The 17,886-nt window shown below is 37.9% G+C and overlaps 1 protein-coding gene across 1 annotated transcript in view; it reads right to left on the bottom strand.

The window, feature by feature from the left end:
* SLC2A13 (solute carrier family 2 member 13) overlaps nucleotides 1-17,886 on the bottom strand; it is a 157,427-nt gene that overhangs the window by 28,104 nt on the left and 111,437 nt on the right. Inside the window, exons 6-7 of the mRNA XM_035549274.2 lie at nucleotides 13,891-14,011; nucleotides 2,621-2,746 (exon numbers count right to left, since the gene is read on the bottom strand). Of these exons, the coding sequence (XP_035405167.1) occupies nucleotides 2,621-2,746; nucleotides 13,891-14,011 (247 nt within the window). The remainder of the gene's footprint in view (nucleotides 1-2,620; nucleotides 2,747-13,890; nucleotides 14,012-17,886) is intronic.

Genomic DNA, 17,886 nt, shown 5'->3' with positions numbered 1-17,886 from the left:
CTCAGCATTTGAGGAACCGGAGGTGAGGAGTATGTGATGTGAACCCTTGGAAGTCAAGATCTGTGGACTGTTATGTAGAAGTACATGTATTTGTGAGGAGGAGAAGGAGGGGAAATGCATGCCTGTCCCACAGGGTGTGGAACAGAAGGTACCACCTGGCATTTCACAGCTTGAAGGACCAGCTTGCTAGAAAACTTCCTGACTACACAGACCAGGTGGAGACAAGATTAGAAATTCATGAATTAAACACTAGAAATGGGGATGAACAGATACTCTTTGGAGAAAGAAATACAGTTATTTCATTGAATTTATTTCTCAAGGCAGGAATTTCACTCTAATGACTACCAATATAACAAATTTTAAAGTGTAGAGATTTTGCTTGAAAAATTTTGATCAAGGTCCTTATACTATGGAATTATTGTACAAGATGTAAATATTTAAATCTGCAATTTGAAATGGAAGTATTTCTTTCCTATCTAATTTGCTCCAGTAGGCTGTACAACAAGGAGCTGTGAGACTGAATCATGAATATAAAAGGATTACTGATGCCTACATCTACTACATGTTATATAAGACTGCCTAATAAACAAAGTTCGACTCTATCTATCAACTATCCATAAGTTATCCATAAGTTTATGCTTCCATTTATGTCGTAGAGCATGCTTTTATGATTTTGCTAAGTACAGGCATGGTACTCAAAACTACAGCATATATGAAATGAGTGTTGATGAAGACATTTGTTAACTGACAAACGTGAGAGTCCAAGTGCTGCTGAGCACATCAGGATATTAGGTAATATGCAAGGTATGTCGAATCTTGTACAACTGAAGACAGTCACAGAATATGCAAGAGGGATGAGCTTTTGTAGTCTTCAGTTTTTTATTTACAAACAATAATTGCCACAAAATGATCACAGTACTTTTAAAATAGGATTACAAAGGACACAAGCTACCCTCTTCTGCATATAGAATGAGCCATGAGGCATAACACCCTACCAGTATTGAAATCAAAAGGAGGGCAGTTTTAGAGTAATTTTAAATTAATGATTTCACAACTAGTTGATATCTTCATACCTTCCAAACTCTGTCCAATGCGACTCACTACCACTAAGATACTTGGACTTAACTTCTGAGAAACACACATGAAAAAAGAAAAAAAAGCCCAAAATACCACACAATTTTTTGCATATTTCCCAAGTATGTTCATGATGTGCAGGTGGTAGAGATAAGATATGGCAAGAAGGTTTTATCAGCTGTAATTACACATTTATCAGCAATAATTATACGATTCCCTTGTGGCATTGAACCATTTTTAACAATAATCTTAGCCCTGATCAATTTTAAAGTATTGATAAAGCCCTTACAGGACTTTGATCCATCTCATAAAGTCATTCCTTAAGAACAGTCAATATTTTAGAACACCTGAAAACTGTTGTGACTTCACAGGGAATCTTTGTGCTGCCTAAGAAAAAGAGGTGTGATATATTTTGCAGTTATGTTGGAACTTTTTCTGTGAATTCACACATTTTTACACCCCAAGTACAACTGTTGTGGTTTAGCCCGGCTGGCAGCTAACCACCACACAGCTGTTCGCTCACCCTCCCCCCTCCCTCTCCGGGATGGGGGAGAGAAACGGGAAAGTGAAGCCTGTGAGTTGAGATAAAGACAGTTTATTAAGACAGGAAAAATAATAACAATAATAATAATAATAATAGTATTAATAGTAATAATGTGTACGAAATAAGTGATGCACAATGCAATTGCTCACCACCCGTTGACCGATGCCCAGCCTATCCCCGAGCAGCCGGCCCCCCCCTCCACCCCGGCTAGCCACCCCTATATATTGTTCAGCATGACGTGAGATGGTATGGAATACCCCTTTGGCCAGTTTGGGTCAGCTGTCCTGGGTCTGTCCCCTCCCAGCTCCTGCTGCATCCCTAGCCTGCTCGCTAGCAGGACAGAGCGAGAAGCTGAAAAGTCCTTGGCTTGGTGTAAGCACTGCTCTACAACAATTAAAACATCAGCATGTTATCAGCGCTCTTCTCATCCTAATCCAAAACATAGCACCCTGCCAGCTACTAGGAGGAAAATTAACTCTGTCCTACCTGAAACCAGGACAACAACGTACACCATGATGCTCACTTTAAGCCCAGCACAGAAATCTGTGGCTGCAAAGCATGCTTTCGGCAATTTGAACTTTTCAGATTTTTATAATTTTAGATTCTTCAGCGGAGTAACTAGTTTTCCTTAATAGGCCAATATTAAAAGTGTGGCTTAATTAAAGCATTTAAAAAGAAAATTAACTCAGAAGGCTTGAAATGTATATCTAGGGAACATGCCACTTCAAATGAATGGAAACCTTAGGGAAAAGTTAATTTAAATAATTGCTAGTACACTTTTGCCATACTTTCTAAGGGACAGAGCTGGCTGCACACACCAGGGTGAAGGCTTTTATTTAGAATATTTGATAGAATGTAATTGCCCATTCCTTTACATAGCTAAACTATTTTTTTCTTCCAGAATATCCTAAGAGTAACGTTTTGTGATAAAAAGTGTTCTCAATAGCGCAAAATACACAGTCAGTAGATCGTAAGACCAGAAAATCTTGAAAAGTGACATACCTGCCCCAAGCTGCTTTCATTGTAGAATCTTTATCAACAGGGATGCACGAGGACTCGACAACACTTGATTTATTCAATTTGTAGCAGAGACCACAGTCTGGATCTAACATACATCCATTACAATAACTGAAAGAGAAAGAAATAAATACTTTAGGAAGACTTTATTTATTTGTACATGTCAAAGCTAAGAGCACCACCTAATCATTCCTGGGATGCACATAGTCAAGTTGTCAGTGTTGGAGACAAGATAATAGAAACTACCCAAAACAGAATACAAATAGCTTTCTCCTTCTTCTCTACCACGTTTTGGCAAAGGGTGAGCCCAGTTGCAAAGCTCCCGATGAATCTTGATCAGACTGCAGGAGAATTCACCCAAAGAATGAATTTTAATTTAAAAAACAACAACCAGGATTTGGGCACATATGGATGTGGGAGTCAGTTTGAAATATGACACCATGCGCCTCCATGTGAGAACTCAGGCACTGAATTCCCATTATATTTAACGGACAGAGTGCAGTCAATTCACATACAGGCATCTAGTGCCCAAAAATACATCCTGCTTGCCCTTCATGGCAGTGAGCAGTCCTCTTGGAGATCATTCCTGTGCATCACACTTGCCAGCTCCATGCAGATGTCTCAGATTTCCTTGGGGTTCTCAAGGAGCAAGAAATGCTTACATTTTAGGCAAAGTTTGGTCAGTGCAGTCTTGCGAGTGACTCAAGTGACAAGGCAGTAAACTTCTTCTTCAGACTCCATTGACTACAATGACCATGTCTCCACTGACCCCACTGGGAGCTTAGGTGCCAAAAGCCCTACAGATATTTCAGTTAGGTATCAATATAAAACCTACCTCAAATGGAGTGGGATTCGGGTATGTAACCTATGAAGACATTCCAAAACTCTTCATACAGTGCAAGTTATCTGAAAGCTTCTGGCAGAAGCTTCCAAAGAACTTACAAATGTTCAAGACCATTGCTACTGTGGTTAAACTACCTGTGTTTTTAGCTTCCCAGAAGCCATCTGAAACTTGGAGATACATTCTCACCAGTAAAGTCCCTCATATATTCTAAGGGACAACTTCAGGGTTTAAAAATAAAAGCATAAGAAACTTTATAATGTGGAGCAAACTTGTAAATTTTAAATTAAAATTAAACTTTGAAATATATAATCTGGAAATGTATAATTAAGATGACCAAAATACCTTCAACATATATACCTGCAACAACAAAACCAAGGAAATAATTCTAATAATTCTGAGTGTGCATCTATAACAATGACTCAGTGAATGAAGAAATAATCTGCTTAAGCTACTATACTGTTATTAGCAAAAGTAAAAGTAACTGCATAACGAAGTCACAAGAAACTAAATCAGTAAAGCAGATTATACAGATTTTAAAAGTCTGAAAGCATATTTAACATCTAGTAATTCCAACTTTCCTTGTTAAGATGTTTCTAAAAGTGTGATAATCAGGCCAGTTTGTACGGTAGTTGGCAAGAAAGAGTCCAGGAAAGCATTAAAACAATGTATTCATTTGAACTATGCATTTTCCTACTTCTCTGAAATCTAAGAATTTCATGCTCTTTGACACTGGGAGCTTTCTAAATTATCAAATTATTGCAGAATTTCCAGATTGTCTGCTCTATAGAAACTAAATGTATTTTAGGTACACCTCACTCTTCCATAAATGAGTGGTCAAATCCAGGTTTGAACAGCTTGCTCTTTTTTTTTTTTTTAAATTGGAAAAACTACATTACATTAGCTCTTATTAATAGAGATATAAACTGCAGAAATCATTTTTATAATGGAGATGAAACAAAACTTTCATGCAGAAGTCGATCATATCATCTGATAGTAGTAAGCATTTCTTTCTTCTCTCGCAAACATAGATGAGAAAAATGTAACTGCAATTATCAACTATGAAAAGAAAGGACCACTCCGATATTATATTAGAGAAACTTAGTTGTATTTCATCAATCAATATTAGGACAAAAATGGACAGCAACCAACACAGTTGACAGGTACAGAAGACTACAGATTAAAAAATAATGTATTTTTTTATTTCATAAATTTTTAATAAATTATTTTATATTTGATGCTAATATATGCTAATATGTGATCTTAATATCGTAAAACACCTTCCAACCAAGTTATGTTGTATACCAAAGTATCTTTTAACAACATGAATTGTTAAAAAGACTCAGATTGCTAGTACATGCAGCATGCCTCCCCAGCATGGAAAGCAGCCACTTCTGAATGCTGCATGCTATCAAAGGAGGTAGTGGATTTTCAAGTCAACTATATGCAAATTATATTTAATGTGAACATCATGTGCAAACCATGACACACTGAAGTGTCAATTGTAGGCAACAACTGTCTGAGGAAAATTTCAGGATTCAGGGTTCTCTACATTTATTCTTCTTGGGTCTTACTTCAAGCAGAAATATAGCCAAGTGCACAGCACCAGCCAGAACATCAGCAAGGCACGAGAATGCAGAGGAATGACAATTAGACACGATAATGGGTATCACTCTGATGGTGTTGCCCAGGGAGAACAGAACAGGGACAGGATGCCTCATCATTTACTTCAGTGTCCTCACAAAAATCGAAGCATGAGATGAATGACAGGACTAAACTGTGCACTCTTTATTGTGTCCTACTGGGCTCACTTTACTGATAATTCCATAAAGCCACATACAGAGCTGGGTACTGGTAACCAGTCAATTGTGAAGTAGAAGGTATCTCATTTATTCCTCCTTTCCCACCCATCAGTCCAGTAAAAAAATCAAAAAATGTGACTATTGATCCCAGTGTCTGTCTATAGGGCTGTTAGTTCAGCTGCTCCTCAGGCTTTATTGAGTATGCATAACTGTGTCTTGCAGTTGGCGTTCAACATAATAAAGGTTGCTGCATTTCATGTGATGCCAAATGTCAGAGGTTATAGTTACTCATAACAGCTTAAGTAATTTAAAATTATTATTTTCCACAGCTTGGTTATTTTCCACAGCTTTTCTGAAGCTTGTCTTTCAGACTGAAAAGTTAAATGACAAACATTTAAAAAACCCTATGTTAGGATATTTTATCGTTAGCGATATAGGGAGTTCAGGATTTGACTTTAGGAGACAAGACCAATTTATGTCAGAGGAAACAAACCTAGATGTTAATATACAGAAAGACTTGAAGTCCTTTCAAATCTAACTCCCAGCAGATTTTGTCGAGGTTGTTGCTGTCCAGACAATCCAGCTTTCTTCCGTGCTCTGTTTTAGCACTGATACCAATTTTTTATGTTGATTTGACAAGGCAGATAGTCATAATTTTTTCCAAGATGGAGAACAATGGGTTTCTTTCCTCCAAAATTCCAACATAGAATCAATACAACTGCTTCATAAAAAAGTAAACAAATCTGTATCAGTTAATAATGAGCAATGGTTGCTGAAGACGCAGACTGAAATAAGCAGGGAATGTTTTTTTAAAAAAATTAGCAATTTAAAAACAAAGAAAAAAATAATGTGCTGAAGCTGCTTGCTCTAAATCTCTTTCTCCAAAAATTAAAGTGGAAATAAAACATGTATTAGTTTGAGGCTTATGCTCTTCTTCACTTAAGCCCCATTCCTATTTGCTAAATAGAAATACTTAATCAATTTGATCTTGATCACATATTCTTACATATATGCTCAGAGTGATGTAGACAAATCAGGATGCACAATATACCAGGAAAAGAAATGCACAATATAATACTTACTGATATGTAACTATCAACTACAGATCTCCTTCCTGTCCTGAAATGTACCTTCTTATCAGTGCTACCCAGATATGCCCAACTATATGTCAGAATAATGAAATAGAAAATAGAAATACTGCTATGTATTCAAATGTACACTGCAGATCCATTACGGCATTGAAAGGTCCATACCAGAATAACCCAGGATGTCTATGTTAAGAAGGATATTTGCATGCAATTATAGGAAGGAAATGTGTTTCTTGCTCTTTGCAATGAAATATTGATACCCATGTTAAGGTTACGACGTAGTGTCTTGCAAACAGGTTCCTTTGTGAAGAGCCTGCTGAAAATTCCCAGAAAGGATGGTTCTCAATCAGCCTGTCAATTCATCAAGACTGAAATATCTGGCAAAGATGATTTGATTTTGATGAAACCGGGCAGCATTACAGCAGGAAGGTTTTACAATGTGCCTGGCTCCCTCACAGCTGGGCTTCTAGGCAACACAAGAAGGCAAGTGTCTAGACTTCAGGTGCTTCAGCCTGTGGAGAGGAGGAACAACGAATAGAGAAGGCTCCAGAAGTCCCAAGATGTCCAGCTCCTTTGCAGCTCAGCTGAATGAAGTCTACAGAACAGAAGCCTTGGTATCCTGCCCCCTCAAAGTATTGGGAAGTGCCACAGAATGGGATTTCTGGGATCCTGCTTCATTGTCAGAGCACGTTTACTGATAAAGTGATGGACAGTTAGGAGACTAGACATCCCAAGCTTGCAATTCCCCACTCTGGCTGCCAACTCAGTAAAGGCTCTTATATTCTTTTCATCTGACCAATTGGGAATATCTGATGTTTAAAAAGCCTGACAGCACTAACTTCAAGTGCTGGCAATTTCTTGTCAGCCCGAGCACCACCAGCTTTCAGGGTGCTCTGCTCTGGAGCAGGCTGCCCTGCGAATGTTTTCTGAGGTTACAGGTTGATCCCAAAGATGACAATTTCTTCCTCTTTCAGAGAGAACTGAAGTGTATAGATGTATTATTAATCAGCTAGCTGTACCCATCTTGCCTGATACTGAAATTTTGGTTTCCTTTCTTCCTAACAGTGTAGCTTAGTGGCCTCTGGTGCAGTCTCTAAAAAGATTGAATAAAATCTGTCCTGCTGAAGTGACCCTCCAGATGCCAATGAAAGGTTCACAATTGCTTCTCCCCCCGCTGTTTAGAATACTCCATACTTACATTTGGATTGCCATTGTGTTTTGTGCTCTACATTTGTAAAATGACCTTGTAAATACAGCTTTCCTACAATTCTCAGGGGTCTCTTAATTTGAGCTGCAAATTGCACCTTGCCACTTTTTGTTGAGTGCTTTAGTAGTAAGAGACCTTTGTCCAATGCCTTTGTTCTGTAAGTGCTGCTGCTCTTTCTGTCAGATTATTGTATATTTTTTAGGCTGAACCTTGATTTCTGAATTGTTAATTTCAAACATTTATCAATTTTCACTTTTGCCTCACTTCTAGGAACCTTCAACTTTGCCTTATGTATTTTGTTATCCAATTATGGAAACTATATTAGTATACTCCTGTCACCCACTTACGGAAATACAAACTGAGCTTGGTAATATATTGTGGACCACATGGTTCTTTTGCAGAATTTCCTAATATTGTGCTACATGGGTAGCAAGAACAGCCTCTCAGAGTAAGAAGACATTCACAAAGAAGGACATTTCATGGTGATGTACTCTTTCCACTTGTATTGGATTCATCAGTCGCACTGAGCACATGCTGCACAGTCAGCCTGTGTATGTGAAGTAGTAGCTATATGTGAAAATCTGATACACTCACAACATGCAAGACATTTTGCTTGTCCCTTGACCGACTGTCTTCTCCATAAAAGAAGTTCCACTGTTGAATGTCTGCTGAACCCACCACTCCTGCTCTGCATGATGCAAGTTTTCATAATACTGAACAAGGTTTTCCTTGTAGAACTGTGGCAGTTCTACGTAAAATATCATCTTAGGCAGGAAATGCCTGATGTAGGGACAGAAGGGCCTTGTAGTATCTTTTGAGGATTAGCAAATGCCACCAAAGAGAACACAAGCTGAAAATCACCACAGGCTGGAAGGCAATGTCACTTTGATTGTGCTCTTTTCTACTCTTCCCAGCTTGCTGTTTGTCACACTGGAGACATGTTCTAGGCTAGAAGGATCTTTGATCTTACCTGGCATGCCCTGATGTTTACTCTTTGCTCTCAAAAATGGTTATGCACACAACCCTCTACCTCCCTTACTTCATTTTTGTACACTAACTCCAATTCAGTTAGCTATTAGAATCTTGTTTAAAACTGTCTCATGCTTGTTTGAGGTCTAGTGCTGTTTGCACATGCTTCACTGCACCTCAGGCATGAAATCAAGTACTTCCTTATTCTTCTGATGATTCCCGTGTTGCTTCCAAAAGCTAACCATTAAATTCTGATTAAATATCACTCTGCAAAAAATATGGGGGATGCTTTAAGTAGTTAAAATGCCTGGGAACTGCAAGATACTACTTCAAGCTGTCGTATCTGGGACACAGGAAATATGATATTTAACTAAGAATGAGAAAAACCCAGCAGGACTTCAGGAGCACTTTCCTGCTACTGCAAGAAACCAAACTACAAAAGCTTGTTTGCTGGGCTCTACTGACAGTCCTTTAGGTAATGTGTGCATCTGATCAGTGATGACCACTGGGAAAAGCTACCTTTTATAATCACAAGACTCACACTCTACGTGTCGTTCTGTATCTCACCACATAGCTATTTGAACAGATCTAAGTCACAGTTACATTCCTGTACAATCAATGCTTTGCATCTTCAGATCAGGCTCCTGCTCCACCTAGTCCACTGAGACTGTTCCTCAGGGACCCGTTCCTAGGGAAAGTTTCAGATGAGTTTTAAATACTTACTCTTCTTGATATGCCAGCCACATATGAATACATTAGTTCTCTCCAAACCTTCCTTAAAACCCTCTTTTCCAGAACTCTCATGCCTGAAATAAGCAACATGATTTAAATAGAGCAACTGTTCTCAGCTTCTTGGTGCTTGCTGCTTCTGCTTTAGGTTTGAAGAGTACTCCAATGGCTCATCCATTTTTCCTACCTACAATACTCCAGTAGAGGAAACTACTCTCTAAAAACCTCACTTTGCTTAAGTGCTTAGGTCCTCACAGCTACATCTCTACTACCATAAGCACCTTGATAGCAGATTGTGTGCTGGATGCTGACACTCCATAAAAAGCATCCTGATCTACTTGTACATAAGTATCAATCATCTCTTGTCTTAGATTATTTTTTTTTTTCTGAATTTCTACTTTAGATGAGTAGCTCTTCAGATTTTTGTATTTAAGTTGATGAGGGGAGTTTTCTCCTCAAATTCCATTCAAATTAAAGGTGCATGTAACTGACATAGTCCTGCCTATCCCTTATGACTTTTAATTTAAATGACAAGTTTTGATTGACAGAAATAAGACACCAGCAAAAGGAAAAGCATTACTAACTGATATATCCTTACTACCTATTTAATAAATTTCATGACTCTATTGCAATCATTCTAAAGTTCTACAGCATAAACTGTCTATCAGAATCATAATTACATTTCTTAAGAGCTGGCAAAATTATTCCGAAAAGTTTCTCTCTTTACATACTCATAATCTTCTGAACTTAATAGCAGTAACACATTGCTATACTTATTATTGCAATCCTGAGTTATCAGAATGACCAGTAGCTCAGTCATTTTGACACTGGAAACATAAAATGAGAATCATATTATAAAAAATACTGGTTCTGTGATATAGCAACAGTATGAAGAATCCTGATGTCCAGTTTGCAGATAACTCAGATTGTTAGTGAGTTAACTCGGAAAAATAAAGTACAATAGCTAATATACTTCCTCCCTCTATCTTAAATGCTCTATTAATAGAGTATTTACTTACTCTATGTATATTAAAGCTATTTAATACAGTAAAACCAGTTTTAGTTTCTGGGCTGAGTTTTTCAGTCCTGGTCATAATAAAATACTTTTGCTAAATTCATAAAGAAAATACCTATTTCTGTCTATTAGCTATCTCGAATATGATGTGTATCAGCACTAAGCACTGGTGTCTTCATCTCAGTGGCGTGCAAGTAAGTCGTCAGTGAGCTCAGGAACACAAATCATGTGAGAGTGACTAATTCAAAAACGAACAAGAGAATCCTTGTGCCCAGCCCAGCTGGTGCTGCCTGGATTGTTTTAATCAAACTCTGAAGACAATCAGATCAGGAAGGAACCTGAGGAAATTCTTCACAGGTATCATTTCCCTAGGGTATGAGCCTCATGGTTAACCTGAGATCAATGCAGAAGATACCATTTCCACACAGCAGCATTACTTAAGCAGAACAAGTTCACATTATGTCTTGTACAGCTGACCAAATCTGAAGCGGTACAGTAAAAGAGACAGACACTTGAATGAAAGAAGACTTTTTGTCTTCCAAGAATACAAGGAAATGGGACAATGGCTACTGTCCAGAAATGGATCATTTTCCCAAAGCAAGGTGTGGATGGTCACGCCTTTGATTTGTTGAAGATTGGGAAAAGACAGAAGACGGTTACTGCATGTCCCCTCGACTTGACCTCTTTCTAGAAGCAGGCAAGTCCCCCGTAGAAAAGGGAGCACGTTTATGGAGCTTTGAGCAGATGGGAAAACAACTGGAATAGCCAGCTCATCTGTTAATGTCTCAGATGATAAATTTTGGAATTGTGCTGTTTTGTACTCCCAATTTTACCTCTGAATTTCTCTGTGGCTTTGAGGATAAGGGACCACAGGTATCCTTTAAGGATAACAGGCCACAGCTGTTCTACTGAAGATCAAAGAAAGGTCACACACTGCAAACACCTGTACCTGTATGGGTTAAGTGGCAAAATTAAGTTTGATTTAAGGGTGGTACATAGGAGAGTGTTCACCTTGTTTTTCCACAGTGAGACACCCACCCAGGGCCATCTGTGAGGATGCAAAGAGACTTTCAGTGCTCAAGGATCCTGCTGGATTTGCATTACTTCCACGATGTCCTTATGAATAAGGATTACATTTGACTTTTTCATGGATATACAGATTATTTTTTGACTGTTGCTCATCTATGATATTTTACTTCTTTACACCAAGTGAAAATGTTTTACTTGATATTTGCAATGTGTCTTTTTGGTTTGTTTTCTGAAAAAAAAAAAAACAAAAAAAAAAACCAACAAGCACACATGCATCTGTTTGCATGGCATGGCTCTTTCAGAAGGTAGTATTCAAGCCCTGGGTGCATTTCTCAGAACAGTGGCTGTGTTCTTCATTTGTTAGTCTGTTCTATCTTCATTGTTATTCCAGCAGCAGAAATTAATCTGTGCAGAGGAATACGGATCAAGGGAACAACAAACAAACAGACTGTTTGTAGTAGCTCTGAGGCTTCCATTATGGACACCCACGCTTACTCTAACCCAACAGATCTGCAAACATACAAAGCATTTTTACTCCGCACAGTATCACCAAAACTTCTGTCAGCAAAATACATTTTGATGATGTTCTTTTTAACTTGTAAATATGTTTTGGCAGAGACAAAGGAAAGTTGTATTTAGAAACACCCCCATACTCCAAGCTGGCCATGCTGCACACAGGTTTAGACCCTGGTGAGTGCACCTCACTTAGAGAAGCACTGCTCCACCGCTAGCTGGAGGACTATTTGTATTTGTGGGGGAACACATATTTAAAAGTGGCTACAAGGACGTGACATTACTTGATGATCTTCTGACGTCCTGCTGTCTTTTGCTTTTCCAAAAATTTCTGCGACCGCTTCAAGGCTTGCAAGGTAGAGAGCTAAGCAATGTAAGGTACCAGCAGTTACACCAAAGCGAGCTAAAACATGGATAAAAAAGGAAGAGGCCACTGCCATTAACTTAACTCCCCCTATATATTCACTTTTATCTTTAAGCTGAGCTCTTTCTTTTTCAAAATACTCCCAAATGAAAATATTTAAATTATTTTATTGCTCTTTGTTAGACCATTTGATTTTCTACCATATCTGCTTTTGCTCTCTTCCATGTCAGAAATCATGACAGATTAAAGCATTCCAATAACTAATTAAATAACACGCCTTTCCTAGAACTACTTGCTTTAGTTTTTCATGGCTTTGTCCAGAAGTACAGGCTGAGCAAGCCACAGTGAATCCAAGTTTGACTAGCTGTGGTTAACTGGAAAATGAAAACTGTGTCAAATAATTTTCTATACTCCTTAAGATGAACTAGTTGCATTTCTTCTATGCAGTTTTATATATTGTTTCAGGTTATATAGTCATATATGTTCATTGGATATCAAATAATGAGTTCTCAAAATTGTGCATCAACTGTCTACAGACATCCCATCCAAACAGTTAGCTCAAGTCCTAGGCAAATACTTTCGACATCTTGATATTAACATCATCTTATTCTTAAACAAGAACATTTGAAAGCTTTTTCCACCTTTTCATCCTTTAATTATTTTACTTGCCATTTGAAAAAGATGAATAGGTACGTCTCAAAAATAGCAACATAGGTGACACTGCAATAGCAAACAAGGAAAAACACAATTTTTGCTAGTTGCAATCCTCATATCTGGTAGTATCTAATGTTGCAGTTATTAGCATCTGTTTATACTTTTTTGAAGACCTTTCATGCCCTCCACAGGGTCTGTAAAATTTCAGCTCCTTAGAGTCAATGTTCTATCATATGAAAAGCCACAAACCATATTTCTAAACAATATCTCCAGGAAACTAGACACGTACTGCTCATTTCTTGATATTTATGTCTACAACCAGCACATGCAAGGCAGATTTTCAACACAAATAAGAATTTCTTCAGCCACTTAGCCACTCCTCTCTCAATTAGGACACTGGTGTTTTCCAGCCTACCAGAATGTAAGAGCACTCACACAAGAATAAAAACACACAAAATATAGAAAACGGCACATTCCTACCACCTTAGAAGTAATATTATTTGAAACCACAACTGCATACAAAAGGAATGTTGTACCCACTGTAGGAAAAAAGGTCTAAAAATCACATTTGTTAGTAATTGCCATTATTCTAAAGATTTATTATTATTATTATTATTATTTTGCTCAGTAAAACAAGAGGCAAGGAACATATCCTTTTGAACAGTTCATAGATGTTATACATGACAAATCTATGAGTAGACTAATAACAGCATGTATATTTTACAAATTACTTTTAAAATATTCCAAACTGTGTCTGCTATAAATTGCAGTAGTTCTGATATAACAGAGGAGATCTCAAGTGTGTAGTCTTGTGCTTACCTGCCTTATTTAATCCAAGAAACTCCAAAGGATTATTCAGAGCATTTAAGGAAAGAATCTAATTTTCTCTATTGAAGGAAGTAAAGATTTTAACTTTAGGGATTTAACTTAGTCCCTTGTACTGGACTGCCTGAATACTTGTCCATTACTTGCATGAGGTTGTAATACTCAATTAACTGGAAAAAAATCTTCAAGAAGACTGGATGAATGATCATGAAATCTCACCTGTATTTTGTGCAGGTAGAGTTTTGATGTGAAGGATCTGGTGGATTAAGCGTGACTCTTGGCGAGACCTGAGCTGATAGCAAAAATCCCGAAGCTAGGATAATGAGTGCTACAGCAGTACCTAAAAATACAGATAAAGAACAATGTGATACTCCTCTCCAGAGAACACGAAATAATTCTCTATTGAACCGAGCTATGCTCGGGAAAGCAAAGCACCCCATTATTATGCATACAGCATTTGCCATTACACTGAGCAGTTGTGATGAGAATCCAAGAAAAATACCCTTTGCTACATCCCCATCTTGAATCAGGTTAGATGTCAAAGTCAAGTACATTCAGTTTAATGTCCAGATATTAAATTAACAGGTCAAGACTATTTTGTGGCATCTGGAATTGAAGACTGCATGAATAAACTAATATATTTTTCTTCAGTGTTGAAAATAATGCTGTAAAGGTAAAATTTAATAGCGACGTTTAAATCATCACACTTCCTCCCACTACCAGGCTTGCAGGCTTTCCTGTAAAATAGAAAATAGCATCAGCTGTTTCATCAATTCTTCCTGCCTTTGTGAAATGAGAGAAATTTGACTTTTCATACAAATGCCACCAAAATGTGCAACTGCAATTTCTGAATTTCTTGTTTCAAACAGCACACATAACAAATCTGCTAGGGAAGAGCCCCCTCCATCTGTTAGCTCCTGACCCCAGCAAATTCCTTGTGCATGGACAGGATTCCTGCTTTGTAAAACAGGTCATTATTAGAGCAGTACATAGTTTTCCTACCTGATTTGTCACACACATAGAATATGCTGTATCATTTTAATGAAATTAATATAATTCATCACTATGAATACTGCAACTAACCCAAACTTGGACATCTTGAAACATTTACACCTTGCTACATGGTGAGGCATCTAATTCTGCCCCCGTATGTATTTGTATACTCGCTACTTATGTGGCATCTTTTGAGAGGTCCCACAGACCATGTATATCCTGATGTACAGACAACCAACACTAAAAATACAAAACTAGTTATAGTTGCATTTATAAGTTGGTTACTGATTATTTAATAACATTTCCATTACCACACAAAAATAGATGCTTTATTCAATTAAAAGTACTCCTCAGCAACCCTTTGCTCTGTACATTAGAAATTCTCAGAAATGCTTCTGTGCAAATCTTTAAAAATGCCACTGCATTAAAAATACAGCATATCACTCTTGCCACTCTTTAAGAAATTATACATTCTTGTACATATTTTTTACTTGTTGGTTTTTACCGTTTCGGCAGTTTGGGGATGGGTCAGAGATGGTGCTCTTAAAGGGAAAAACAAAAGTTTCCTAGCAGGCAAACCCATCAAGTGTATGACTATTTTTTTCTGAGGAATAAATAATATCTTAAGCACCAAGATACCATGAATGTGTCTGTGCAGCAGCCATGGCTAATAGGCATGAGTATGCATGAACTCAAGATTACTGGACCACACATTTACCTAGACCAAGGCAACTAAGATCTTAAACTCAGTTACAAACTACTTGTGAGAAAGCACCTACCCACCATAAAATGTAATTTCAATTTATTTTAAATTGGGTTTTGTACTGCTATGATTACTAGTCATGCTGACAATCCCAGTTTTCTGGGGGGGCATGATATTGTACTAGATCTACTGTACTTTCTGTATTTACTGTACTTTCAAAATGCCATAAACCAAATAGCAAATATATTTAGACAGGACCTATAATCTTATTTATATTCATTCTAAATATGCCTTGTCTGTCTTTCAAGTTAAACAAACACACTAGCACGTAGTTACAGTACCTCTGCAAATGTTTTATTTCTTTGGAAAAGTACGGAGTATATAAAACTGGTGAATGAAGCTTATTATATGTTGTCATTCTGTGGAAAGTTTGTCTAAGATTAACAAAAACATATAATCACAGTATGCCATTAACTGAGATGAAAAAAAGGTAAATATCCCAAAGATATTTCAGATCCTCTCTGCTACAAACAGAGATAAAAATTGTCAAATGCCCAACTAGCACCATGCTTTCAAATTGCCAGTTGCTGAAGCAGTAAAAGGAAAACACAAATGAAATGGATACTGTGGTTGTGCCAAACTCTCCTCATTTCACAATGAACAACTTTGAAGAAAGAAACAAACTGAAGAAAAAGAGGAAAAGAAAGATGAAGAACTGTTGCCAGGATAAACTTGTAGCAGCAGGCAAAGGTAGTAATTTTGCCCTCATTTCATATAATGGAAAACGGGCATATACAGCTTCTCTAAAGACCAGAAAAGCAGCCAGTGTAATAACTCCATGTGAAGGTCAATTTCCTTAGAAACACAGACCAAAACAGAGCATTAAAATATTAAGTTTATCACATGAGAAAACTCATTATTGAAAATAAATCCATCAGCAGATTCAGTAATTATCATTTTAGCCCTTTTGCTGAGTAAAGCACATCATACTCACCACTACCTAAGTTTGTGTCAACCCTTGCATAAAAAAACTCTAAATAGCACAGAGAAATGACTTGATTTCATTATTGTCATTATTTGTGCTGTATTTTCCTAAAGCAGAGACCATAGGATAAAGAGCACAGTATGAACACAGCATGGATCAAGAGATGCTGCAGAGTGACAGTGGGCCACTGACCACAGAACAAGGAACATGGATATTATTACTAATTACTTTGTGTCCAGATATCATAAACAAATGACCTTTAACTGCATTATTCTCCTTTGTTAGTCCTGTGCCTTATTTCTATCTTCTCATCTGTTCCATGACTCATGCTTTACAAGACACATTAGCATCTACATTTCAAACTTATAACCTTTGAATATGTCAACGAGAGCCAAACAGCAAGGAGTTCTGTGATTGTATGGAAAGTCCATGTGGGAATAAAACCTATACGCTGGTTCCAGACAAGCAATGAGCCCCCGAGGGGCTGGCCACACATATTAGGTATGAGGGCCTAATGCGTAAATACTCCATTCCAATAGAGAGTATTAATGAGAGGCAACACCCACAAAACAAGTCTAGGGAGAATGTCATGAGGCTTGCACTTCCCAGAAAGTCAAGAAAACACACATGTACCACAGGGAAAAGGTGCTGGGTACAGGGAATGGTAGAAGAATCTGTACAGGGAATGGTCCAGGACTACTCTCCTGTTGTGACCACATTTCTGAACTTAGATCACAAGTTCAGGAACCTAAAAAAACTTTAGGAGTCCCAGCTCCAAAACAAGATGGTATCAAATACATATTCATTATAACTTAAAAACACCAAACTGACTCCAAAACACATCTTTTAATTCACCAATTTGTGCGATTGTTTGGACCACAGACAACACTGCAGTCAGCAGTTGGGCCTACATAAATGCATTCTAACGCTGTGAGCGCAGACTGACTGCTGTCCCTGGGGGTCAGCAGATGGGCAGCGGCCTGGCAGGTGGTCCCCCCTCTGCTGTGTCACATCAACAGCTAGTTGATGAGCTTTTCGGATGTTCAGCCAGGGCCAGGTACCTGCTTCAGCCAGAACGGGCACTTACAAGGGCACAAGCAGAAACGGTCCAGCTAAGTAGCAGGATACTGCTGAGTGTAGGCAAGACTGCTAGCTCTGCCCTTCCAGCTCCTAAGAGGTGGCTGCATCACCGAGTTATGCTGTTTGAATATTTGGACAAAATGCGGAAATTCAGAATTCTGTGATTTTGTCCCTCATGCAAGAGACCAATCACAGTCACATTAATGCAGGTAATGCACTGACTGTATTGCATTTGAAATAATTATGCAAAGAACTGCTTTACTTTTTAAAAAATACTTCGATGGTTGTGTGATATGCTTTCTCCAGTAGTTCTTAATAAAATGTTCTGAATTCACATTAATGAGCCAGAAATTGCATATCGCAGATGTACATGAGATCTAAAAACTAGCCAGCTGTGAAGTTCCAAGCATTTGATTCCTTACACCAAAACAAACAAACAAAAAGTATAAAAAAC

This window comes from Cygnus atratus, chromosome 1 (genome assembly GCF_013377495.2).
Source record: "Cygnus atratus isolate AKBS03 ecotype Queensland, Australia chromosome 1, CAtr_DNAZoo_HiC_assembly, whole genome shotgun sequence".
NCBI classification, from domain to species: Eukaryota; Metazoa; Chordata; class Aves; order Anseriformes; family Anatidae; genus Cygnus; species Cygnus atratus.
Note: the sequence above shows the minus strand (reverse complement) of the source record. Positions and strands in the feature narration are given on the sequence as shown.